The sequence below is a fragment of the Panthera leo genome, chromosome A3, assembly GCF_018350215.1.
Source record: "Panthera leo isolate Ple1 chromosome A3, P.leo_Ple1_pat1.1, whole genome shotgun sequence".
Taxonomy (NCBI): Eukaryota; Metazoa; Chordata; class Mammalia; order Carnivora; family Felidae; genus Panthera; species Panthera leo.
The window spans coordinates 76150335-76178063 of NC_056681.1; the positions used below are offsets into that span (position 1 = coordinate 76150335).

The window sequence follows — 27729 nt, forward strand, 5'->3', positions numbered from 1 at the left end:
ATCAGTTCTGATCACCCAGGCCTGTCTGTCTTCAGCAAGAATCCTGTTAGCTCAGTTTAGCCAGAATACTCCTTTTATCCCTGACATTTCCTCTTAATAATTTTTCATCCACTGAACCCCCCCCCCCCCCGACTATAAATTCCCACTTTCCTTTGTTGTCTTTGACATTGAATGCACCTCTTTCTCCTATTGTAATAGTTTGGAGTAAAGTTTTCTTTATCATTTTAACACGTGTCATTATAAATTTTTATTTAACATACCTTATGACCTAAATTTGGTTATTTCCAGTTCACAGGCAGAAAGAAAGAAAGAGAAAGAAGAAAAGAAAGTTTGGCAAAAGAAAGTTTGGTAAAGTCTATCCAACCACTAAATAGGTCTTGAGACAGTATGCCTCTGAGAACCGAAACGCTGTCATAGGCCTTCTGATTTACACCACGCTTCTTGCTCCAGAGGGCCTGGCTAGTGTGACCAGTTACGGGGTAAGAGCTCAGGAAAGGCTCGCCGACTGGTCTGGAAGCTCTAGGTACAGAGCTCGTGGTATGCGAGACGTAAAATTCCTCCTACACAAATGCACCAAAGTGATCTGATGGCTCATCCTCCAGACTGGCGGGCCAGGGTGTGGCAGTAACAGCCCCCTTTTCCGATTTAGACCCACCGCTCGCTCTTCCCCTGGTCTTCCATGGAGCGAGGGCAGGCCGCTGGCACGCAGGCGCAGGCTGCGGGCGTCGGAGGCTTCGCGGGCCCCTAGGCCTGAGTCCGGCCCGGAGCCAGAAGGCGCCGGGCTCGTCCCGCGCAGCCGGCCCAGGTGCGAGACGTTAGCCTGGGCCCTTCCGAGGGCCGGCTCCGGCCCGGCCCGCCTCCCCGCGGGATTGGTGGCCCGCGGCCCCGCCCGGCCCCAAAAGCAGGCGGGAGGGGCCGCGCGCGGCCTGGCGGCGGGGGAAGCCTGGGGCCGGGAGAGCGCTCTCTCTCTCCCGGTACTGGGCGTCGGGCGGAGCGGTACTTCAGCGTCGGGCTCTCCGCCTGCCCTGCCGCCCCGCGGGCCGCGGAAGGAGCTGCTGTCGGAGCGAGCGCCGGGGCCTCTGGGCTCGGGCGGGTCCCTGCTGCCGCGGTTGGTTGCTCACTTTCCCCTAACTTGGAGCGAGAACCGGCGCCCCCTTCATCTCGCCTTTGCCCAGAGCTTGGGCCGGAGGAGCTAGACCCGGGAGGGGGTCGGGTTCGCTTTTCGGCGGTGCGGAGAGAGCCTGGGGGCAGGAAGGGAATCTCCAGACGCCCGCGGGCTTCGCGGAGGTTCGGGGCCCGCCAAGGGGCCCGCCGAGGGTCTAGGCAGGCGGGTGGTGGGCCGCGCTATGCCGGCGCCCCCCCCCCCCCCTTCCCCCCAGTCCTGGCGCATGTTCAGGCCTCTGGGCACCGGTTTGTCCCCAGCAACTTGTGTTGAGCGCTTTTCATCGTAGCCCTGTAAGGAGCCCCAGAGCAGAGGGACACCCTTGTGGGGTCGGGGGTGGGGGTGGAACTGGCCTGGAGAGGAGGCCGCCGCTTGCTCGCTGTAACCGCGCCCAGGATGTGCATTTCACTGTCACATTTCAGGTCTCAAGTTCTGATACCACGGACTTCCCTCCCGCCCCCCAAATGTGTTTATCCTGTTTATACGTATTTAGAATTTAGGTCCGGCTGAAAAGTTGTTCTTTGAACACTTTAGGTTTTAACTCAGCAAACATGTATTGGACACCAGTATATATAAAGTATCGGTCAAGGGGAACCCCCACAAAGCTGCTTTAGGCATAGTTCACCATCTAAATTCCCCGCTTCCCTTGTGTTCCTGTAAGGAGGACAGGTGAATACTATCCTTAAAGGTTTCTCCTGTGTTCCTTGGCGCTGAGACCTTGATGCTAAGTAAAAGATAGCAGGGCATTTGATTAAAGTGAAGAAGGGAAACCTTATTAACAGGAACAAACTTTCTCATTCAAAACATGGAAAGATTATACAACGAAAACTTTAGCTTTCATTTCAAAGTACTCACCACTCTTCAAAATTTTTTTGGAAATACTTAGAGGATTGCAATTACCTTCACATTTAAATTAGTTTCTGGCAGATATGCTGTGGGTTTTTTATCTCCTTATGCATTTTTTTTCTTCCAACTAAAAATCTTTCATTGTGAAAATCACAAACCTGTGTACAAATGTAATTGATTAATCTCTAAGGCAGAGCAATTTTCACTTTGGTGAGGGTGGGGAAGACACAGGGTAGAGGGAAACAAGCTGAAAGTGTAGTGTGCCAGCAATGAAACTGCTCTGTGACTTTGTGCTCTGAGAAGTTATATGTCCATGAAAATTCTAGACTTATTTTACAGATATTTCCTGAGTACCTATTCTGTGTCCCTGATGTCACTTGCTGTGCTTGGTGATGATATATGTTGCTATTGTCACTTTTTCCTAATCCGAAACTGTATTCTTTCCTAGTGACCCAAGACGTTGTCTTTCATACTTACATTCTTGAAGGAGTATTTATTTACATGTATATGAAATTTATTTTCTCTTTGTCATTGGGAATTATAAACTCACGTCTTAAGGTATATTCTGCCCGGTATAATAGACTTCCCTAAATGAATTTTGGAAATTTTAAGTGAAGTTCAACAGGTTTGTTTGCTTGTTTTTTAATATCAGTACTTCTTAGATTTCAATATTGTATGTGAAATTCCGACTTGAATGTAGTATGTGGGCCTTCCCAAGTCCAGTTGACTTCAGAATCCTAATTTTGAGGCACCTGGGAAAGTGCCCCATAGAAGGTATCTTGAGAAATGAATTTTACCTGGACTTCTTGTTGTTTTTATTTTTAATTACTTGTCTCAACCTTTCTGCCAACAGAAGTGATGCCTCCAAGAAGAAATGAGAAATACAGACTTCCTGTTCCACTTCCAGAAGGCACCATTCTGGATGATATGGAAGGAAAACAATGGGTGCTGGGCAAGATGATTGGCTCTGGAGGATTTGGATTGATATATTTAGGTAAAGTATAACTATAAGTTACCAAATATTCCTACATATGTGACTGGAACTGTGATTACTTACTGTTTTGAACATTGAAACTTTGAAATACAATAGAATTCATAAATATACCTTTTTAAGTAAATGAGGATCATTAACATTTACTAGCATGTCTGGTTTAAGATACGGCTGACCCCACTACTTACCATTCGTGTTCTGATAATCTTAGAAGTCCTTTCAGAGCATAATTACAAAGTCCACCAGGCAATTGTTAATGTTCTTTTTTGAGAGTGTGTTTTCCTGGAAATTTTGCATTTTGTAGCTCAGAAACCACAGCTGTATAAATCCAAACTGTGAATCTTAATCATTAATATTTAAGTAATACAGGGTTGTGGTCATTTCTTAACTAGGCTTCACTAGAGAATTGAGTCTTAATACCTCACGGCATCTGTTGTGTGGAATCAATTAACTTCTGTCCCGTGCATCTAGATGGTACTTGTTATTTGCCATCCTTGATAAATGAGAAAATAGACCCTCAAATCTATGTTTTTGTTCTTTGGTACAGATAAGGAATCCTAGTTGAGTATATCTTTACACTACATTTAAAAATTTTAAATTATGCTGAACTTAAAAGGATCATTCAGGGCTACCTTAAATCTGTAGTTTAATGATCAGGACTATCCATTACATGACTGGATTTAATGAATAACCTAAATATTAGTGATTAAAAAAAATTACTCTCAATCCTAAATGGATTGACTCATTACATCTGTTTTTATAGGAGTTTAAGAAACTGGTAAAAGACCTACACTGGGGAATCTTGGATTCCTTATTAAACATTTCAGACAGTAGGGAAGGAAAAACTTTTCCTCTACTCTCCTAGGTTCGAGAGCTGGGTTATGAAATAAACTGACAACAGGAGAAAAGGTATACAAATTTACTAATTTTTAATGTTATGTACATGAGGATATCACAGTAAAAAAGTGAATACCCCACAAAGCAGTGATATTTGAGAACTTATATAGTGTCTTTTTTTTTAATGTTTATTTTTTATTTTTGAGAGCTGAGACAGAGAGAGTGCACAAGTTGGGGGGGGGGGGACAGAGAGAGAGGGAAACACAGAATCTGAAGCAGCCTCCAGGCTTTGAGCTGTCAGCACAGAGCCCAACGTGGGGCTCAGACCCACAAACCATGAGATTATGGCCTGAGCCAGAGTTTGACGCTTAATGGACTGAGCCACCCAGGTGCCCTGAGAGCTGATATACTGTCTTAATAGGAGAAAGGGAAAGGGGATGGAGCTCACTTAAAGGAGAGTAAATGATTTTTAGGAAAGATGAATGGGCCCTTAGGAGAATAGATGGGGGATATGATAGTTTGTGACAAAGTTTGTCTGAGATTGGCATCAATTTCTAATCTCCTGTGGTAAGAGTCAGTCTTCTCTGGTTGATGAAACTTCCCTGGAGGGAATTTATAACAATTGAGTCTTTTTTGGAGGCTCAGTCTTTATGCAAATAAAGGGAATTCAAAGAAAGCCTCTCCCTGCATTTGCTCTTTTATCAGGTGCTGTTAGCCCAAAATAATCCTTCTGCCAAAGAGGCATATTTTAGGGTCACACATTTTGCTATCCTTCACAAACATGTTTCGTAGATCATGATGGATAAAGCTCTTTTTCTGATAGAATTAAGATTATAATTTTGAACAAGTGAATGTTATTCAATAAAAAAAAAAAACCTCAAAACAAAAAACCCCTGCTTATTAATCATCTTAGTGCCTACTCTAGTTGGAAACATAAGACCAATACACAAAAATGCATGGGTTAGGGGCACCTGGGTGGCCCAGTTGGTTGAGCGTCAACTCTTGATTCGGCTCAGGTCATGATCCCAGGGTCTTAGGATCAAGCCCAGGTGGGGCTTTGCACTGAGCATGGAGACTGCTTAAGATTCTTTCTCCCTCTGCCCCTCTCCCCCACTCGTTCTCTCTCTCTTTCTCTCTCTCTTTCTCTCTCTCGTTCTCTCTCTCGTTCTCTCTCTCGTTCTCTCTCTCGTTCTCTCTCTCGTTCTCTCTCTCGTTCTCTCTCTCTCGTTCTCTCTCTCGTTCTCTCTTTCTCTCTCTCTTTCTCTCTTTCTCTCTCTCTTTCTCTCTCTCTTTCTCTCTCTCTTTCTCTCTAAAATACAAATAGGTAAATAAATAAAGCATGGGTTAAATAGAGAACATTTTCCTCATTTAAAGGGTGTGAACTTTCTTGAAAAATGCTATGATTCTAAGTACTAGGTTGAGTGACATAGGCAGCTCTGTTAAATAGAAAGATAAGGCAAGCTGTTTAGGTAATTTAAAATTTTCTAAGAGCCACATTAAAAAACGTAAAAAAGAAACAGGTGAAATTTATTTCAATGATATATATTATTTAATCCAGTATATCTAAAATGTTATTATTCCCACATGTTATCAAATTAAAGAAAATTATTTTTAGTTAAAGTCTTTAAAATCCAGGATGTATTGAGTCACTTTCAGGAGCTCAGTAGCTACATACAGCTAGTGGCTACCATATTGAATGGTACTGGTAAAGGCCATTAGAGTATACTTAGAGTCAGCAGAGTAGAATTCCCTGTAGAAGTGTTGATTGAGATTTTGAATTAGTGGATTCTCTTGTATAGCAAAGAGCTAACTAAGATCTCTAATATAGTGTCTTGACTCAAAGTCAGAGAGAGGGAGTTGAATAAATTTCTGATGTCACTGAGCTATATAGCCCTGGATTCCATGGCTTATCAGTTATACTGTTAGCTTTCTGATATTTGGATTATTTGAGTAATTTCAAAGAAATACTTTGAAATACTTTGATTGTAATGATCTTATTCCCTTTCTTTTTTTATTGTAAATATATATGTTAATATGTATTTAATTGTAAGTGCATTTTAAAAACTAAGTATACACATATACACACATTCACTACTTGTGTGGTTCCTGTTGTGAAAAAGAAACTTGCTGAGGCGTGTGATTTATTTGTCTGTATTCAAGTCTTTGCTTCTTTCAGTCTGTGTCACATGTTTTAGTTTTTCTCATTACCAAACTAATACTTGTTTTACAACAATTTTTAAGGTTTCATATATTACGCAGTACCCTCTACTATCTGAATGTTAGAACCCGGATCCTGGGAACATTAGCAAGTGCACAGCACTGAGGAAGGACTTTGAAGAAATATGTAGCTATTTTGAGGAAGAGGCTCATACTTCAGAAAATATAACAGAGCTGTGTGTTCCCAATGTTGTCATTGTTCCATCAAAAGTGGTACTTGTAAATGTAGGATCAGCTCTTTAATGAGATGCCATCAGCAATCACTTTGTTCAGGTTAGTTTGTACTGAATCATTTCAAAGCTGTCTAAGCAAATTCATATCAAATTGTATCATATTTTGCATTTTGCCATGTTCTTCATCATTTCCTGTATATAAATGAAGAAATTCAGATTTTCCTTAGTAACACCTTTATGTCCAGCTACATTCTTTTCAGGTAGTACTCCTTCCAGATACACTGTTTCGGCAGACGCTTCATCAGCATTTGTTGCCTAAGGCTGAGAAGAAACTAGCCGCTGTGTCTAACTCCTTGTGCATGTACGGCTGTCCTCTAGCTTTGAGATCAATAGCCAAGGCCTTTCAGTAATTATCAACCTAGAGTAAAGGGGAAGGAGCAGAGAAGTTTGGTATTTACTCATGACTTGGAGAAATACTGTGCCTGTAGCATTAATAGAAATAGTTATAAGAGGGAAAAGAAAAGTCTGAATACAAGAACAAAGACAAGGTTCTTTGTGTATGAAAAGAGGAGGAGGAAAAGGAACAAAGAAAGCTGTTTTACGGAATGGGAAAAATTGCTATAATTTTAGTATCAAATACGTGAAAAAGTTTCTGAAAATCGAGGGAAGGAGAGAGAACTGAGAGTTTGAATTCTGATTTAATGCTAGGTGCAACACAGAACCAAGCAAACTAAGGGAGAATTGCATAAGTAAAGGCATGGGTTTTGGTGTTAGGCAAATCTGGGTAGAATTCTGACCTGAATGAGTCATTTAGAAACTGAATGACTCTTCCCTAGTCACAAGACTTTCTTCCTATTCTGCATCGTTGAGATAATAGTAATTATGAGGATTAAATGGAGTAATGTTTTTAAAAACTTTGGAACTTGGTGAGCACTTAAATGTTTCTTATTTGTTTGTTTGTTTATTTATTTATTTAGAAACTCCCATCCTCAGTGATTAGCTGAATCTCAGGTTCAGTGTCTGGTACCACAGGGGATTGGGATGGTGACAGAGACATCTATTGGACTGGTATTCCATTTATCTTGCCATGGATTATGATAGATTTAGCTACTGATGTGGTAAAACTAAGAATATAGAGAATGCCATTGGAAGACTGACTTTTACTTACTGACCTGAATATTTTTTACCCCTAAAATTTACAATAGTAGCCATGATGACTTAGTAAAAAGTTCTCATTTAAGTTGTATCTCGTGTACCTCAGATATGGAGGATACTGGGTTTCAGAAATTAGGCCAAGTATCCAGAAAAACAGAGCTATATGTAGTAAACTTAAGCCCAATTCCTTTGAAGGCTTATATGAGTAAAAATAGCAATGGTTTATCTGTAGAAGTTTTAGTTTTTTTGAAGTTGGGCGTAGTGATGACCATTTAGCATCTTGGGAATACCAAGCACAGAATAGACGTTCAACAGGTATTTTCCTAACAGAACGAGGCTGAGGTTGGGATACGCAACCTACACAAGCCAGTCTTCTTTATTCTCTTCCATAATTACAGATATCACCCTTAATTCCAGTCTATAATCTGACAGAAGTACTCTTAATCACAAGAAAAGCTGAGACAAGTTGATTATCACAACATCATCTAGCAGAATCTATGTATGTTTTATTGAAAAATCAAAAGCATTATGTTTTAGGAAGCAGAACACATTATTATAACTAAAATTAAACTCTGGTGAAGCCTTAAGATTGAATCACTTGTCCATGAATAAATGTATAGATTTCATCTAAGTGATGGTCATACCTTTTTTGGGACATGCTTTCAGATTAGCTCTACTTTGCTTTAGAAACATAGAAGAAATGTTTTTTCAGGGGAATGAGGAAGAGGGTAGCCTAAGTAGGATTCTTAGAAATTATCAAAGCTTACCTCACTTACTGATAAGGAAACAGACTTGTATTTTTGAAAGAATAGAAAAGATGATTTATGCATGTGTCATTTTTACTTACTTTACATTTTTGTCCACGGTAATGGGTTAATTTTTAAGGTATATAGAATAACGTTCAGAAGAGCCAATGATAATTCTGGCAACAGAATGGCATTATTGGAACACATATGGCTTCATTATGTATTGCTGTATTAAATGCCATTTTGGCAGTGTCTTATAGAGAAGGCTTTGGGGTAAGCAGTTACTCTTATCTGACACAATGCAACATTACAGTGCCACTGTGACTGTAACTAGGAAATTTTGAAAATGATACTGTGGGAGTGAGAAGAAGGAAATAAACATGAAATCGGGAAAACTAGTACTAGAAACTAGTATATATAGTAAATTAGTTCCCAGATGAAGGTGTGGAGAGAGAGACAAGAGGAAGGGATCACTTGGGATTCTGTGAATTTAATGCACTTGTTAGACCTATACACCAGAAATAAAAGTCTATAGAAGATATATTTTAATTTTGTGTTTGTTGTCCATAGGCTATTAATTTTGAGTTTTTATAGAAAGAGGAGTGTTCGTGTACCTATCAGCTTAAGAAATCTAAGTATTTACAGAAGTTTGGGTTCTTTGTATAAAAAGGGAGAGTTCTTCTAAGGCTTAACCTTTGCTTGTCTTTTTCATTTTGTTGAGTGTCTGATCTTCTTTTTAACATATATTATGGTTCTTCATTTTCAACATTTTTACTGTCAAATTTCTTTTGCCTTCAGGGAAGATTTACAAACTACTCCATTCTTCATTGATTTATATATTATGTTTCTTCCACTGCACCTGTTACTGTCTTGTAACTGTTTACAGTGGTCAAGGTTTTAAAATTTGAAACCTATTGCTATAGGGAAATTTCTTCTTCATGAAATGAGCTCAACTCTATTGCCACACAATAAAAGAATTCTCAGCTTTTGAGAGCTTCTGGCTTCCTTATGAAATATGGATAAACTTTGCTTCTGAAGTGTTTTGGTTTTTTTTTTTCTTTTTCCTTTCGATATGGAAGAAGAGGAATAAAGAGTAGGTATGGTCTTTCTTTTCAGACACAGGAATATCCATGTTTATGAAATAAAGGAGAGGAAAAATTAAACTCTGAAGCTCTAAATATGAGAATTCACTTGAAAATAGTTTTTTGGAGGATGAAAACTTGTCCACCATTCACATTTAATGTTACAGAGGAATTTATGGATCTTATACTGCTCACATACTTGGTTTTGCAATTAGTGCTTCTTCAGAATGTTTGTCCCTTAAAAGTCCAATGCGTGGACTTTATACACTATACCGTATTCTACATGGAAGAGTATTGTAGGAGAAAAGGCAGAAAACTCAGTAAGTATGTCAAGACAATTGTTGAATGCTTCCACCGTTCCTTTTAAAAGGATGAACTTCAGTCAGGTAGACTTTTCTTTAACGTCTCCAATCAAGTAATACTTGAGGAAAATGATTCTGTAGAAAGACATCCATTGAAGGCCAGAAACATCTACAGATGCAGTGTGATCCCAAGCAATGAAGCATGTGGCCCTTCATTGGCATTATATGATAACAGGAGGATCTTCTGGCAGAAGAGCTGACTTTTGCTGCGTTCTGCATGCTGCCCCTCCAAACCCATCTTTGATTGGCACCTATGCCCTATTGAAACTGGCATCACACCTTCTGAATGGGCCCAGTGCCAGGCTAGCAGATGGGTATGGGCAAAAGCATGCCAGAAACCCAGTATGTGCATCAAGTTTAAGTATTAGGGGCCCAAACTCTCATCCAGGGATATAAAAACTGCAGTCTGTTGAGAGCTTTTTGTGCTTAAGGTTAAAGGACATGCCATTTCTACTCCAGCTTAGAGGTTGATTAATTTTGAAAGTCAAACAGGAGCTCCCGTGGCTGTGTCAGGCAAAATTCTATCTTTGGTGAATGAGAATTACTACTTCATGTAGGGAAGAGAAAGTATTGTAATGAAGTTTCCAATGAGAGTTACTCTCCTGCAAGTGCCTCCAGCACTTAAGCAGCATGCATTCAGTGGAGATGAATATTTCCATTCTCCAGCAGAGCCAGGTGCAATCAAAGCCAGATCTTCAACCTGCTGCAGTAAAGAACCCTACATTTAGAAAGGGCAGGCAAAGTTTGGAAGAACTCCTTGGTGGCAGCTCTCACCATGAGCTGATGAAGCTTCACGAAAGCGTATAAAGGAGACGAAGGAAAAACTCCACAAACAAAAACCCTTCAGGATACTTCACCCTCCAAACCGAAAGAAAAAGTTTAGTCCTTTATCCTCAATGCAGGAATTGTTCTGAATTTTATATCAATAAAAACTTAGTTTACCAAAATGTTAGAATCAACTTAATGCATAAGTAACAAAGTTTTCTATTCTAACATTTATTTCATTGCATGTCTATCATGTATATAAACTTCACTTCTTGAATAATGGATTTTGCATAAAATTGAGTTCTAAATATCATATTCCTTATGATCGTCTCACACCAACTACAGAACTGGGCAGAAAAAGGGGAGGGCATCATTCCTTATGACCACTTTAATCGTATCCCTCTAAATGCTCTTAAATTTACAGGAATGCCTATAAGGCCAGCTGTGGCCAAGAGAAGCTTTTCCTAATCGCCTTATAGCCACTGCTTTTTCTTTTCCACTGTGTAAACTTTATCTATGGAACAGATTCCATGAGACCGTTGTGAATACTTCAACGTATTCAAAACATATAACTGCCACAAATTAAACTACTAAAACTAAAGCTGGTGCATTGTAACTGCCAAGTAAAGCTGGCACGTCCCTCTGTCAGACTGCGGGAGAGTATGCCATACAGCCCTCAGAAAACACAATTCATCCAGAAGCACTCTTGTCACTTGCTCTGATATTAAAACAGAGAAAGTGACATTAATTAAAGAAGTGACATGAGCCAACAAAGGCAATGAAATTCTAAGCTTTGGCTCATGTGCAGACCTTATTCCAACTTACTCTGCTTAGGTATTGTGGCCATTTCTGGAGTCATGTGGCCACTTTCCCCCCTTCCTCCTCTCACCTCCCTGTTCTGGAACATTGTTTTCAGGCAACTAAAATTTTATCTCCAAGGTTGGACCAGCCAGTTGGTGCGCTGGTAGTTGGTGCAAGGTTTCCCCAAAGAGTAGTGTGATGGCATGTGATGCCTTGACTGCACTCTGTAAGTGCATGAGAAGAACAGCTAGAGGCAGAGGAGAGCTGGTCTAACAGAAAGGCAAGCAACAGCTTACACAGAGCAGAGTACCTCGATTTGGTGGACCGGCAGCTAGGGGAGTCTGTCGTAGCTTGGGTCGTGAAAACCAATGGCAGCCGGTGGCCCTTAGCGAAAATCTGAACATGAGGAAGAGGCAAGCGAGCAGGGGAGCACCCACAACTTTCCCGTCTTTATTTCCATGGTGTGTTCTTTCAGTGTTTATCTCGTGTCTTCCTACGATGACTATGCGTGTACTCTTTCATTCACCTCCCCCACAACGCTACATGAGAAACTCCTTGTGGGCTTTCTCTCAGGGTGCTTAAGCAAGGCCTTGCCTATGACAGACAGTGTTTCAAAAACGATAGGCTAGATGAACTCCAGAGCTAGTCTGTTACGGAAAAATAATTTTCCCAACTGCTAGGTTATCTGAGATGAAATTTTGTGCTCTGTGTACTGTATCATGTGGTGTGTGTGTGTGTGTGTGTGTGTGTGTGTGTGTGTGTATGGCTCTGTACTTTTAGGGATGTTATTCTGTGTATTCTAGGGGAGACAAGTATCTGTTCATTTTCTTTTCAAGTATATTTTTAAACTATAAGAAACTATGTACTTCATAGATCTTAGGATTTATTGGGAAAAGTCTACTTTGCTAATGCATTGTGCAGGGAGTTAAAAAAAAAACTGGACACCGCATTAAGCCTAAACAGTTTTGTATCTAGCAGAAAACAATTATGCGTAGCACTTGATTGAATTCATCCAGGAGTACCTAATAGCAGACCTAACAGCAAGTATAAACTTTTGTGGAGGGAATGCATGGATGTTGTTTGTTGTTAAATGGATTGATTTGTAGGCATGTAACATGCATAAGAAATCTGCTTTTCAAAGAATATAAACACAACTTTAACAGAAAATAAATTATTGGAATTTCTTTTAACTCAAGTGAATGAAAGGTTTGATTAAGAGTTTTGTACATAGTCAGAAGCTTTTGTTATGGTTTCTGGGCATTGGGAGTTTTATATTTGAGCTCAGGAATTTTCTGTCTGTGTAATTAGTCATGAGGTTTAATGTACATTTTTCATATCAGGCAGACAATGGCTTCAAAGAGACAGCAATGCTGCAAAGGAGCAAGAAAAGAAGGCCAAAGTTGACACACACAGAGGCAAAACAGTGTAAGAAAAATCAACACGTTTTGCAAAATCAATCATTGAAAATGTGTCAGTGTTCAGGAGACTGTCTTTAATTTGCAATCCAAGTGAAAAAGAGTATTTAAATATGAGAGGCAGTATTATTGAGCCCAGCATGCCTGCTACCACTTGTTTGACTAGCTCAGAATAGAACACTGAGAGGCAAGGGCTCAAAGTTAAATGAACATTTATACATTTTAAAATCAAATGAAGGATTCAGACTATATTCATGAATTAATTTTTTTTTCAGAACCCTAAATTTAATCAGCTGGAATTACTTTTAAAGTGTCATCCTATTTAACTTTTGGGAATGATGAATTTGCCTTTTAATAGGGATGCCGTATTTTATCATGAAGATGAAACAAACTGTCTTTTGTTAATTATTCCCCAGAGACACTGGCCATTTTTCTCATCTAGGCTCAACATGGAGTAACAGCAGCTTTCCCCAAATTTATTTCAAGCAAGAGCAATTGGAAGCTACAACATGTATGAAAAAGAGGCTCATGGAGAGCATAGCTTCCATTGTATATGTTCTGAGTGCCACCTGATGAAATTCTTAGAGGTGATGCTCCCAAAGCCTCACCCAGGAGGCCGTGAACACAGAACACAGAAAAGCAGAAAAGAATGAAAGAGCGAATCTACACTAAAGAGTAGCAGATGAGTCATACGTGTCCGCGGCATCCAGTAACTGCTACGGATAGTTGTTGAAATCTTTGTTAGGAAATCATTATCAACATCAACTTCTACTAAAATCTTCCACTTAAGTGCGTGCCTAGCTCTGTGTTGAATGCTTTACGTGCATTATTTCATTTCGTTCTCTCAATAAACTAATAAGGAAGATGTCGAGGCTTAGGGCGGTGAAGGAATTTGCTTGTGTGCCACAGTTTGTATAATTGTCCCAATCTACAGTTGAACTCAGGTCTCTTGGCTCTACTGATTGATGTCCTTTGTCAAAGAACACTTTGAATTTAACGCTAGCCAGGGAAGATAGTTGCAAATGACATGCTCGTGACATGCTCATTTCTAAAATAACTGTGAAATATCTAATTGATAGTATTGGCAGCTCATTTAAGAAATCTGTTAGTGATAATGCTGATAACGGTGTCATTTTCCTTCAGATTGAGAACCTGGTGTGTCAAGCATCAGTGATATGTTTTTAATATTAAGTTCACAAAATCTGTGGAGGAACATCTGATATTTATAGTAAATCTAATGCTAAGAACTGGAAAAATGCATTAAAAAAGTACTATACTTGGGTCAAACAATATTTTTATGAAAAAAAAATGTGAGAGCAGTCAACCAATAGCGCATACAAACTGGTAAGAAAGAGTTGGTGGATTTTTTGCTTTTTGAAAAATGAATAATTTTATGCAGTTGTTTTGATTCTAAACAGCAGCAGGAAGATCCAAAGAAGCCTCTTTAAAACCCTATGATACAATTTGAATAGGCATCCTGTAAAAACAGATAATTTAGCAAATATTGGATTGTTCTTGACCGTGTCTTTTTATTCATTGGGTAGTAAAGATACACTAATATTTAGAAAACTAGGTCTTTTGAGAGTAAAACAAAACAAAAAATACTTAGATTAGTAGAATCTTGATAAAGAGTATATTGTCATACAGAATTTGTTCAAGTACCCAAATACTTAATCTTTAATAGAAGTATAATTTGTGCAAGATTATTCAGTACCTTCAAGATATTTTTACATAATAGTAGTGATTTATTACAAATTTATAAATGATTTTATGAAAAAAATTGTAACATTTCATGCAGAGGCAAATGCTTAGGTGTTTTTAGTGGAGAAGAGATATTTAATAGGTATTGCAATGCTAGTTTTATGCTAGGTTACTTTTTTCTTTGGAGTATATACATAGCAAGGGAAAGAATGAACAAAATACAATATTACATTAGACTATTTGTTTTTGAGCACTTATAGTGATATAGGATTATTAATTTCAATTTCTGGAAAGTGTGAAGAAAAGCTATTCATTATACTTGATCTTGTTTCTATTAAAAGATCATGTGTTCCAATTCTAGCATAGATCTCCAGTGTCAAATGTGTATTACAGTTGAGAGTGGATATTATGTACACTTTCTTACAAAGTGTTAGGAAGATGGCAGAGAAGAAATAGTAAGACCCATTAAAAAACATCCCCAAACAATACATGTCAAGATAAGTGAGAAAAAAGCAAAAGAAAGCTGCATATCTAACGAGCAAATATTGCCATGTGATGAAAAAGAGAAGAAAAAAATTGTATAGACTCTATAGTATCAGAATTTCTACTCCAGCAAAAAACTTTTGAACAAGTGTAACTGTTCTGAAATTTAGTGTAACGTAAATTGAATGAATTATGGAATCATTGTAAAAATAGAGGTTTTTATTGGAAGAAGGACATTTAAGTTCTTTCTGACCCCGAAAATCTGTGAGATCCAAAAAGATGGTAAGAGATACTGAAACATAGAGGTTTTATGGAAAGAATTGATACAACTGAGCAAAAATTAGTTGTACTATTAATGAACGAGCAAAGCAAATCTGTGTCAGAGAACAGTGACCTAAAAGAGATCATCAAGAAGAAAAAAATAATAGTTCTCTTACCTGTGTGTGTAATATATCTTTGGATAATAAGAATATCACACAAGAAGGTAAAGACCTTTTCAAAATAGAGACCATTATTAAAGAGAAAGATTTCCCTTTGAAACCTAATTTCAGCATGAATTTCAGAAAGTGTTTTAAAAAGTGAGGGCAAGGTTAAAGCTCTTACATAGTAGGTTTTTAAACAAAATACAAAATTTACAATACCATTTTAGGAAATGAGGTCAAGAACTATATTAGTCCTTAATTCACAGGCTGAAAATACAAAGACTTCATGATAGCTAAAAGAAATATGACTATCATTCCAGTATACTATCCAGCCAAATTAAATGTCTCTTAAGAGATAGGAGGGAACATTTGAGGTCTTAGGAAATCTGAAATCATTTTATAACAGATTACCACAAAGATAAAGGACACTTGAAAATATATAATTGAAAGAGACTTATAAGAGATAAATGAATTAAAAAATTAAGAGAAGATTTGATGATAATGTACAGCCAGTTCAGTAAAAATCATTATGAACATAGAATTTTGTATTGCAATCCATATTTCTAAGGTAGATTTATAAACCATGGTTAGGAATTATAGAGTTGAAAGTTAAAGAAAGTTAAATTATATGTTAATCCTTCAAGCAAGCTTAAAATGTACTTAGTTAATAATGATGAAAATATCTGAATTAGAATGTAGCAGTGTTGGGTGTTTGAGAAACAGGTAAATGGATTGAAAAATAGCCTATTATAAAATGAAGTTAAATATGAAGTATGTATCACTACCGCTAAGGAATGGGCAAAGAGGCACAAAGAAGAATAACAATGATATAAATTTACTGAGTGTTGGATCGTAATACAATTGCCAGTTATTATATTTGATAAAAATAGTCTGAAATCCTTTGTGGAATATCATTTACAAAAATCCCTTATCAGTTGTCAAAAGAGAAGTACTTAATGAAAAGATCAAGGTTTTCCATGCGCATGTAAATAGTAAAATAAAGCAGGGTTTTTTGTTGTTGTTATATTTTACATTCTATAGTAAAACCATTAAAAGAGCTAAACAAAGACATTACAGAATGGCAGAAATTTAATAAAGCCAAGTGAAAATGTAATGATAGAATGTAATATGACCAGAATGCTACTGTTGATTTTTATGCTTAAAGAAAAGAAAATTTAGCAGATACTTAATAAGAAATTATTACAAATGTAGTTACGACTGGAGGTGTTATAAGCAAACTCAGAACGGGACAAATCTGTTACCAATAGGTCTTCACAGTTTTCTAATGGAACCTGGCATACAGGTGAAATGGGTAGGGGCTCTGGTCCCTCCACTCATGTTTCAACCTGCGCATTTTCACTTTGATCTTCCATGTATCAAGCTTTGTTTTTATTTAAAGCAATTTTTTTAATGTTTATTTATTTTTGAGAGCCAGAGAGAGACAGACAGAACACGACTGGGGGAGGGGCAGAAACAGCCAGAGACCCAGAATCTGAAGCAGGCTCCAGTCTCTGGGCTGTCAGCACATGGCCCAATGTAGGGCTCAAATTCAGGAGTCATGAGATCATGACCTGAGCCGGAGTTGGACGCTTGACCAACTGAGCCATCCAGGCGCCCCCTGTGTATCGAGCTTTTGAAGAACATTCTATCACTAAAAGAGTTTGAAGATAACTGTGCTATAACATTTAATAAGCTACAAAGTTGAATATGCAATTAATAATTTTTATTTGGAGGGGATTTAACACCTTTAGAGAGAATATGCTTTTGTTTACCAACTGTACAGGAACTCATTTTAAAAATTAAGTATGTGGTGATTTAGTATATATTAAAAAAAACAAACAATTTGGGGGTACCTGGGTGGCTCAGTCGGTTGAGTTTCCAACTTCAGCTCAGGTCATGATCTCATGGTTCATGAGTTCAAGTCCCATATTGGTCTCACTGTTGCTGCTTGTCAGACAGTGCAGAGCTTGCTTCGGATCTTCTGTCTCCCTCTCTCTCTGCCCCTTCTCTGCTTGTGTTCTCTTTATTCTCTCAAAAAAAAAGAAAACAAACAAATAAAAAAAAGGAAAAAAAAAACCCAAAAAAACCCAGAATTTTTATATGTTATAGTCTTGGAATTCACTGCTGGAAGTAAATACTAAGATCAACTTGCTTGTTCTGTTTTTGTCTTTAGCCCTAACATTCTGTCTCCAGTTTCTACATATTCCAATTGTGTTTATTTGAAGGCCACCTTCCCCTTGAGGCCTACTATTGCTATCCTTTTTGCATTTTCTGCCAAAGTTATACATTGTATATTTGTTTTCAAAATTATTTTTGCCTTTTTATCATTAAGCATATTTTACTTTATATTACAATTGTATATTATATCTTTTTAAAATTTTTTTAAGTGTATTAGAGAACAAGTGCATGTGCATGCATGAGTTGGGGGTGGTGGAGAGAGAGAGGGCAAGAAAGAATCCCAAGCAGGCTCCATGCTATCAGCACAGAGCCTGATGTGGGGCTCGAACCCATGAACTGTGAGATCGTGACCTGAGCTGAAATCAAGAGTTGGACATTTAACCAACTGAGCCACCCAGGCACCCCTATATTTTATCTTTTTGTTAATATTATTTTTAAATTCACATAGAGAAAAATTGACTTTTTGTCTGTGTATATCTCTGTGGATTTTATCATACCACAACAGTTAGGGTACAAAAGAGATTCATCATCCCTAAAATCTTCCTCATACTATCGCTGTGTAGTTACACCCTTTCCTTAGTTCTAGGTGGTGGCAACCACTGATTTGTTCTCTGTCACTACAATTTTGTCTTTTAAAAAAAAAAAAATTTAACGTTTTTTGAGACAGGGAAAGACAGCATGAATGGGGGAGGGTCAGAGAGAGAGGGAGACACAGAATCTGAAACAGGCTCCAGGCTCTGAGCTGTCAGCACAGAGCCTGACGCGGGGCTCGAACTCACGGACTATGAGATCATGACCTGAGCCGAAGTTGGATGCTTAACTGACTGAGCCACCCAGGCGCCCCCAATTTTGTCTTTTTAAGAATGTACAGAATTCCTATCCATGCGATCATACAGCATGTACCTTTTGAGACTGGATTTGTTTCATGTAGCATAGTACCTTCAAAATTCATCCAAGTTGTACATAGCCATAGTTCATTTCTTTTTATTGCCGAGTAGTATTATATGGTATGGATGTACCACAATTTGTTTATTCTGCTATTGAAAGACATATGGATAGTGTGATTCCTTCAACTTTGTTCTCTTTCAAAATTATTTTATCTCTTCTAGTTCCTACCTTTCTGTATAGATTTTTAAATCAAGTTGCCTGTATTTACAAAAAAAAAAAAAAAAAAAAAGGCAAAAGAAAGAAACTTTGCTGAGATTTTGGTTGGTATTGGATTAAATCTATAGATAAATTTGGAGAGAATTGTCATTTTTACTAAGTCTTTCAATCCACAAATACATTGTTTCTCCATTTCTTTAGGTATTTGATTTCTTTCATCAGCATTTTGTAGTTTTTAGCATAATTGGCCTTGTACATGTACTGTTACTTAAGTATACATGAAGGTTTTTATATTTTTGGTGCTATTGAAAATGTCATTGCTTTTGTAATTTTGGTTTCAAATTTACATTATTAGCATATAGAAATATATTTGATTTTTGCATGTTGACCTTATGTTCCATGATCTTGGAAAAGTTATTTATTCTAGGATTTTTTTTTCTGATTCTTTGGGATTTTCTATATGGATAATCCTGTCTTCTGTAAAAAGGGACCACTTTATTTCTACTTTTCCAATCTGTATGTCTTTTATTTTTTTCCTTGACTCCTTGCACTGGCCATGACTTCTAGTACTTTATTGAATAGGATTGGTGATAATGGATATCGTTGACTTGATCCAAATTTTAGGGAGAAAGCTTTCAGCCTCTCATCATTTAGTATCATGTTAACAATAAGATAGGTATTTTGTAAATAGTCTTTATAAAGTTGAGGGAGCTCTCTCCTAGTATACTGAAAGTTTTTTTTTTATCAGGAATAGGTATTAAATTTGTCAAATGCTTTTTCTGCTTCAATTGTTATGATTGTGTGGTTTTTCTCATTTAGACTTCATATGGTGGATGACAGTAGTTTTGTTTTTCATCAGAGTCATATGGGCTGTTGGTCTGTAGTTTCCTTTTTCTTCTCTTTTTTCCTACTAATTTAGTCTAGTTTTGATATCAGGGTAATGCTGGCTTCATAAAATGAGTTGTGAGTTAATCTCTCCTTTTCTGCTTCCTGGAAATGAGTAGGAGAGTTGGTATTATTTCTTTTGTAAATGTTTTGTAGAATTCTACAGTGAAGTCACTGGGCCTAGAGATACTTTTTACCAGGAGCTTTTTTTTTTTTTTTTTTTTTTAACTTCATTTTACTTTCATTAGTAGTTTTAGGACTAATTTGGTTGTTTCATCTTAGATAATTTTTAGTAATTTGTGATTTTTAAGGAACTGGTCCATTGTATCTAAATTGTTCAAATCTGTATGTATAAAGTTGTTCATAATTGTACTTATTTTGAGACAGAAGCGTGCAAGTAGGGGAGAAGGGCAGAGGGAGAGAGAGAGAATCTTAAGCATACTCCATGCTCAGTATAGAGCCCAATGTGGAGCTTGATCCCACAAACCTGAGATCATGGTTGAGCTGAAATCAAGAGTCAGATGTTCAACTGACTAAATAACCCAGGTGCCCCCATATTTATTATACTTTGAATGTCAGCAGGTTCTATAGTGATGTTCCCTGTTTCATTCCTGATATAGATAATTTTTATCTTTTTCTTGCTAGTTGCTCTGGGTAGGATTTCCAGTACTATGTTGAGTAAAATTGGTGAGAGTGAGTATCCTTGTCTTGTTCCTGATCTTAAAGGAAAAGCTTTTAAGCTTTTCACAGTTCAGTATGATGTTCAGTATCAGCTTCTCATAATTGGCCTTAATTATGTTGAGGTATGTTCTTTCTATACCCGAATTTTTGAGAGGCTTTCATGGTGAAAGGATGTTGAATTTGTCAGATGCTTTTTTTTTTAAATCTACTGACATGATCTTATGACTTTTATCCTTCATTTTGTTAATGTGGTGGGTGGATTTCATTGATTGATTTGCATATGTTGAACCATCCTTGCATTTCAAAAATAAATCCTACTTCATCATGATATATGAACCTTTAATGTACTGCTGAATTCATTTTGCCAATATTTTGTTGAGTACTTTTGTGTATATGTTCATCAGGGATATTGGCCTATAATTTTTTTTCTTGGAGTGTCCTTGTCTGGCTTGATCTTTACTATTGTCTTCCTAGTCTCTATTTCATTTATTTCCACTCTGATCTTTGTTATTTCCTTCTTTCTACTAACTTTGAGATTTGTTTTTTTTCTGGGGTCTTAGTGTGTAAAGTTACATTGTTATTTTAGATTTTTCTTTTTTCTTAGTGTAGAAGTTTATTGTTACACACTTTCCTCTTAGAACTGCTTTTGCTGCATTCCATAAGTATTGATATGTGGTATTTTCATTTTCATTTGTTTCAAGTATTTTTTAATTGGAAAGTGTACTTTACTCATTTATTTTTTGAAATTTTTATAGTTGACACACAAAGTGAGATTAATTTCAGGTGTACAACGCAGTGATTCAGCTTCTTTATAGGATATTCTACACTCACCACGAGTGTAGCTACCATCTGTCACCATACAATACTATTACAATACCATTGACTATATTCACTATGCTGTGCCTTTTATTCTCATGACTTATTCATTCCATAACTGGAAGTCTGTACTTCCCACTCCCCTTCACCCATTTTGCCCATCCTTCCACCCCCATTCCCTCTGGCAACCATCACTCTGTTCTCTGTATTTATAGGTCTGATTCTACCTTATTTTTGCTTGTTTGTTTGTTTTATTCCACATATGAGTGAAATTATATGGTATTTGTCTTTCTCAGTCTGAGTTATTTCACTTAGCTAATACCCTCTAGGTCCATCCATGTAGTTGCAAATGGCACAATCTTATCCTTTTTTACGGCTATGTAACATACATATGTGTGTGTGTGTGTATGTGTGTGTGTATACATCATATCTTCCTTATCCATTCAACTATTGATGGGCACTTAGACTGCTGCCATATCTTGGCTATTGTAAATAATGCTATAGTAAACATAGAGGTGAGTATATCTTTTTGAATTAGTGTTTTCATTTTCTTTGGGTAAATACCTGGTAGTGGAATTATTGGATCATGTGGTATTTCCATCTTTAATTGTTTGAAGAACCCCCATACTATTTTCCACAGTGGCTGTACCAATTTACATTCCCACCAACAGTGTGTGAAAGTTCCTTTTCCTCTACATCTTCACCAACATTTGTTATTTCTTGTTTGTTATTTCTTGTTATTTCATGATTAGTGATGTTGAGCATCTTTTCATGTGTCTGCTGGACAACTGTATGTCTTCTTGGAAAAATGTCTGTTTAGATCCTCTGCCCATTTTCAAAATTTATTTGAGAAAGAGAGCAGGAGAGGGGCAGAGAGAGAGGGAGACAGAAGATCTGAAGTGGCTCTGTGCTGACAACAGACAGCCCAATGCAGGGCTTGAACTCACGAGCCATGAGATCATGACCTGAACTAAAGTTAGGCTTTAACTGACTAAGCCACCCAGTTGTCCTCCCCTTCCCATTAAAAAAATAATAATAATGTTTATTAATTTTTTGAGAGAGAGAGACAGAGTGTGAGTGGGGGAGGGGCAGAGAGAGAGGGAGACACAGAATCTGAAGCAGGCTCTGAGCTGTCAGCACAGAGCCCAATGAGGGGCTCAAACTCATGACCCTGAGATCATGACCTGAGCTAAAATCAAGAGTAGGATACTTAACTGACTGAGCCACCGGGGCGTAAACAAGTGCTATGTATTTTCTAAATTCCATTGTGATTTCTTCTTTGGCCTAGAATCTAGCCATTATGGTCACATAATGTAGCCTTAATAATTCTTATTCTTTGATATTCAAGGAAACCTTTCTGGGTAAAATTATGGGCAATTAAAAAATGTTTTGTTTTTGAAAAGAATGTATGTTATTTAATTGTTTTGTTATTTTATGTGGCCTTTAGATAAAAACTGTTAATTGTATTATTCTAATTTATTTTGGTCTGCTTGCCTATACATTATGGATTGTTTTAAAATATTCCATGATTTTTACACTTTCTCATTTTTTTTCTTATAATTCTGGTGGTTTTGATTTCTCTATTATGAAGTACATTATCAGATGTTTTCAAGTTCATGAATTTAGTCATTCCATTGAATTAATTTTTTCTATTGAATCATTTTTTTAATGATTAAGTGGTACTAACTTTATATCTAGTAATTCTTTTGTCCTCAGATTTCTATAATTTTGAAAATACGTATTCCGGCCTTTTTTTCAGCCCGTTTTAGCTAGTTTATTTATCTTTTCATTTTCTCTGCATCACTAGGTTTTAGTTATGTCTCATAAATAGTATGCATTTATCTATTTTTCTGACAATCTTACAGTTTCTTTTCTTACTGGTGAAGTTAGTCTACTCAAATTTATTATGATTATGGCATGTTTTTTCACATCTAAGATGTCTCTGATTATAAGATACATCATTATTTTATGTACATATGTTGAGTCTCCATTAGATGCTTAAAAGTTCATAATTATCTGTCTCTTCAATCATTCTTTTTGTGTTTATATAAGACCTGCTTTATATCTAATGCCTAATACTTCCCATTAAACTAGAACACAGTACCTTTAAAATAGTCTTACATGTGGAACTCATAGAGTACTCAGTTGGTACAGTCCTATCTTAACATTTTTTGACTACTATCAAGTTTAGGTACCACTTTTCTGTTTTTGACTGGTTAATTAGTTTTTCTACATGCACAAATAATTGTAAATGACAATTAACTGTAACATGTAACATTGCCAGCAATGTAGAAGACTCAACGGAAGTGAAGACAGACATCGGGGCTAGGTTTGTACCTGTATAGGCAGTGACAACTGTCCACTGCTGTGTGGTCAACAGCAACTGTAAGATGTCTTCAGTTATAAGATGCATTCAAATTTCAGAGATAATATAATATGAAAAAATGTGTGGCTAAAAATTGGTATAAAATTGGTATTTATTTCTTTCATCAGATTTTATGTTTTCTCTGCCTTTTAAAAAAACTGTTCTTTTCCTAGCTTCTATTTTTTTCTATTTTTGCCTATCTTCCTATTTTTAGGTCTTTTTAAAATTCTTTTTTCCCTTATAGATTTTGAAGTTATTAATTTTATTTCTATTATTGTAGAGGTTGCCTGTAAACTTTCAGTACACTCTCTTGATATAATAAACTATGAAGCTAATCATTGTCTCCCTGTTTCTCTTGAATAAATACATGGCATTACGACCCTGTAACTCTAGTCATCATGTTCCTGTTTTGTTCGTTATTTTTGTTCATGTTTTTAGTGCACCTTATTCTAGATTGATAATTATTTTCTCCCAGCATATGAATATATGATATTATACGAATAATGATATTATTCGATGTCTTCCTACTGCCTTGTTGCTGTTAAGTCTGCTGTCACTTCATCTGTCTTTTGTATGCAATCTAATCTTTTCTATCGAGTTGTTTGTTAGAACTTTGTCTTTAATGTTCTGCAGTTTTGACTATGGTGGGCGGAGTGCAGATTTATTATCTTGTGGACTTGCAATTCTTAAATCAGAGGATTCATGACTTTTATCAGTATTTGAAAGTTATCAGATATTATTTATTCAGAAGTGCCTGGCCTCTGTTCTCTCTATTCTCTATTTCTGGAGCTTTTTAGAAAATTGTGTTACTGTCACATATTTCCTTGATGCTTCATAATCTCTTCTTCATATCTTATATCTCTATTTCCTGTGTGGGAAATTCTAGATTATTTTCTCAGATCTAATCCTTAGGTCACTGTTCTCTTTCTAGGTCTCTCTGACCTACCATTTTGGCTATTCATTAAGTTTTAAATATTAATGATTATATATGTATTGCATGTATTATTATATAGAAAAGTGCACACAACAACATATACATACAGTTTATCAGGAAAATATATCTAATAGCAAGACACTCACAATCCCCATCCAGGTCGAGCTTATAATATATCATAAAATAACCAGCACTCTAGAACCTCTAACATGTCTTCCCTCCCTTGTATTAGTAACAACACTAGTCTACACTGTTTATGGTTTCAATTATACTGTTTTTTATTATAGTGTACGTGTGTATCCCTAAACAAATATAATTTGTTTGTGGGTTTTAAATTTATATAAATATAATCATAAGTATGCATTCTGTTTTATGTTTTTTTCTACTTACCATTATGTCTAAGATATATCTATATTACTACAATATATGTATTTCACTCATTTTTTTTTGCTACGATGTGTTTCATGCTATGACTATAGTACAGTGTGTTACACATTCTAATGAAGATAGATGTGCAAGTAGTTTCCAGTATTTGACTATTCCAAATTCAAACTTCCTCCCAGATTTCATCTTGGAGTTCAAATGTCTTCCTTGTTCTTGGTCACTGGCTCTTATAGCTCTCTAATGCTTTCTGAATTACAATCAATTTCATTTTTTCATAAAATATTTTGCATTGTTTTTTATGCTACTGATACTTTGTGTCTGTTATCATTTCAAGCAGATAATTGAGCTATATGGGAGGTCTGAGTTTCTTGGGATTTATGCCTTTTGTTTATTTTCTTTACTATTTTGTAGTGTTGGATCATTTCCTCATCTGTAGCCATGCTTTATCGCTGGAGGTCATGGGAGTCCAGTGTGTCCCTTGAAGATTTGTTTCTTTTGCTTCTGCAAGGTGCTCTGGGTTACCATTTGACTTCAAGTCCCCTGTACCATACAGTTGTGTGAATTTGAGCCTCAAATTCCTGAAGGCAACTTTGGCAGAATAAATTATCAGGAAAGACTGTACTTTGTCTCACACTCATGGTCTAGGCCAAAATAAGGTGGGGTTTTTTGTTTTTCTTTCTGTGTTTGTCATTGGTGAATTCCCTTTCTTCTTTTATTCTTTCCCTCTCCTTCCTCTACCTCCTTCCCTCCCTTCCTTTCTCCCCACTTTCTCCCCTTCCCCCATCTCCCTATTTCTTTTGCTCTTTTTTTTTAATGTTTCACACTAATACAAGACATAGCACTTTAAAAATTCTGACTTTATGTGGCCATCTTAACTTCAAATGTCTGCCTCTTGCAGACCCAGGAACTTGTCTTTTTCCCAAGAGAGCTTTAACACTAATGTCCTTGTTTATCCAGAGTGGGCAGCCTTTCTACCTAGCCTAGAACATTAAGGCTCCCTGTGGTTTTTAAATTTCTCTTTATTTTTGACTTCCTTATTGTTTATTTATTTCACCAGATGAACTCTTCATTTATAAGAAAGTTTGATTATTACATTCGGCATCCTGTTTATTTTATACAAGGTTTTTGGTTTATCTAGTGTGCTACTTTATTGACATTTTTTATCAGACTTCATCATATTTTAGTTTTTCTAGTTGCCTTCTGTGTAAACCTGGTTGCCAATGTCAGAAACTCAAATGTATTAAACAAAGGGGATTTTTTTTAACTCTTATCACTGAGAAGTATAGGGCTTTTTCTGGCTTCAGGTATGGATAGTATAGGGCTTAAGCAATGTCCACAGAGCCCTTTCTCGCTTCCTACCTTAACCTCACTTTTATCAGTGTTGGATTTGACTTTTCAGACTTTATTTTCAGTTTAACTGAGGAAAGTAATTTCTAGGGTTTGGTATCCTTACATCTGATGGTCTACTTGTATTACATTGCATTTTAATGTCAAATCTTAGGGAGTAACTTTTTACCTAGTTGGGGCATGTTGCTCTTTCTGAACTGGTTGCTGTGGCCAGTGGGTTTGTATATCCCAATTAGCCAGGCTTGGTCATGTGCCCAACTCTGAGACATAAGGGCGGGAGTACTGTGTGAAGCAATCCTACTAGATCCACATGGGCAGTGGGAGGTTTGGTTCCTCAAGGGAAAAACCAGATAGACTTCCTAGTGAATAGAAAAAAGTGCTAGGAGGGCAGATATTCTATATGTGCAAGATGCATTTTTAGCAGCTCATCAGAGCTCTCATCAGAAATTTATTTTTGTTAAGTTTATTTATTTATTTTGAGAGAGAGGGGGGAAAAAGAGCAAAAGCAGGGGAAGGGCAAAGAGAGGGGGAGAGAGAGAAAAGCCCAACCAGGCTCCTCACTGTCAGTGCAGAGCCCCATGCAGGGCTCGAACCCATGAACCCTGAGATCATGACCTGAGCCAAAAACCAAGTGTTGGGCGCTTAACTGACTGAGCCACCTAGGTGCCCCTTTAAAAAATATTTTTAAGTTTATTTATTTATCTCATCAGAAATTTAAATGGAGGGGTGAGACTGCTATACTGTCAACACTGTCACTGTCGATGATTGAGCATTCTTTTCAAACCCTAATAGATTAATCAGCAGTAATCTACCAAGCAAGAGCCCTTTTCCTCCATCATCAAGTCCTACCAATTTCGCTTTCCTAAATCTCTGAAATCTATGTACCATTGATAGTCTAGTCCAAGCTGTAGTCCTCTTTTCTGTGATCAATCAAAATTAAATCCTTACTGATGGGTCCAGTGTCTACTCTGGTTCCCCTTCAGTCTGTTCTCCACGCTGTAGTGTAGTGATATGCTCAGAATGCATGTCTAATTATGTGTTTTCTATCCTCCACTTATACCTCAAGTTTTTAAAACCTTTCATTAAGCAGAAGTTATTAACCAGATTTGCATCTGGCCCAACATCACTTCTCAAACTGTCCTGGCTGAATAATTCCCTTTGTATAGATTCAGTTATACATCCTCTTATTACTCTCTACCTCCCCCTTTTACATTTGTTATACTTACAGTTTTGCACTTGTGCTTGAGTATTTGATGAATGTCCGATTTCTCCATTAGACTATAAAAGCACATACCATGTCTGTTTTCCATTATCTTTTAATTTTTTAATTACAAATTTTTAATCTTTTAATACCAGCTAGAATGTGGGTTAGCTTATAGTAGAAAATAAATATTTGTTTCATTCATTAATTGATGGATTACCAAAAAGAGACCTCCATGGTAACTAGGACAATTTATTTGTTCAACATCCATCTCCAAGAGCTTTCTAGTCCATTGATTTTGGATTTAGGCCTTCCAATATAATCTGACTTGGAAGTTTATGGAGAATATTATGTAGCTATCAGATGACAAGTGTGGGATGTTTCGAATATAGGTCAACATATAGTTATGTTCCTGTGAATAATGTGAAAGGAAGATGCAGACTTTAAGTGGTAGGGCTATACTGACTGAAATCAGCAAGGAGTAGCCCATTGCACCTTTCCCAGAGCCAGTGTTGTACCAAGTGGACCGGGATTAGGACAGGGCTATTTCTCCCCAGGCTTGGGCACTGCGCTAGTAAAAATAGCCGCCGTAGGGTGGGAAGAAAGGCTTTTCTTATTTCTTCTATAACAGGACTGGACCCCTTCTTCTGTACATACTCTCTTTTGTTTTTTCTTG

At 37.0% G+C, this 27729-nt stretch overlaps 1 protein-coding gene across 6 annotated transcripts in view; it reads left to right on the plus strand.

Annotated features, from left to right (window-relative positions):
* The first annotated feature begins 725 nt into the window (after window positions 1-725).
* The window catches only part of VRK2 (VRK serine/threonine kinase 2), a 103839-nt gene continuing 76835 nt past the window's right edge, over window positions 726-27729 (plus strand). Inside the window, exons 1-2 of one of the 6 annotated variants that reach the window (XM_042932327.1) lie at window positions 726-805; window positions 2862-3002. In XM_042932327.1, coding sequence (XP_042788261.1) covers window positions 2867-3002 — 136 coding nt within the window. In that variant the 5' untranslated portion in view covers window positions 726-805; window positions 2862-2866. Of the gene's footprint in view, window positions 806-860; window positions 1109-1162; window positions 1456-2861; window positions 3003-6077; window positions 6327-12367; window positions 12563-27729 lie in introns of those variants that run through there. The other 5 variants (XM_042932326.1, XM_042932331.1, XM_042932328.1 and 2 more) reach the window with 5 other exon arrangements.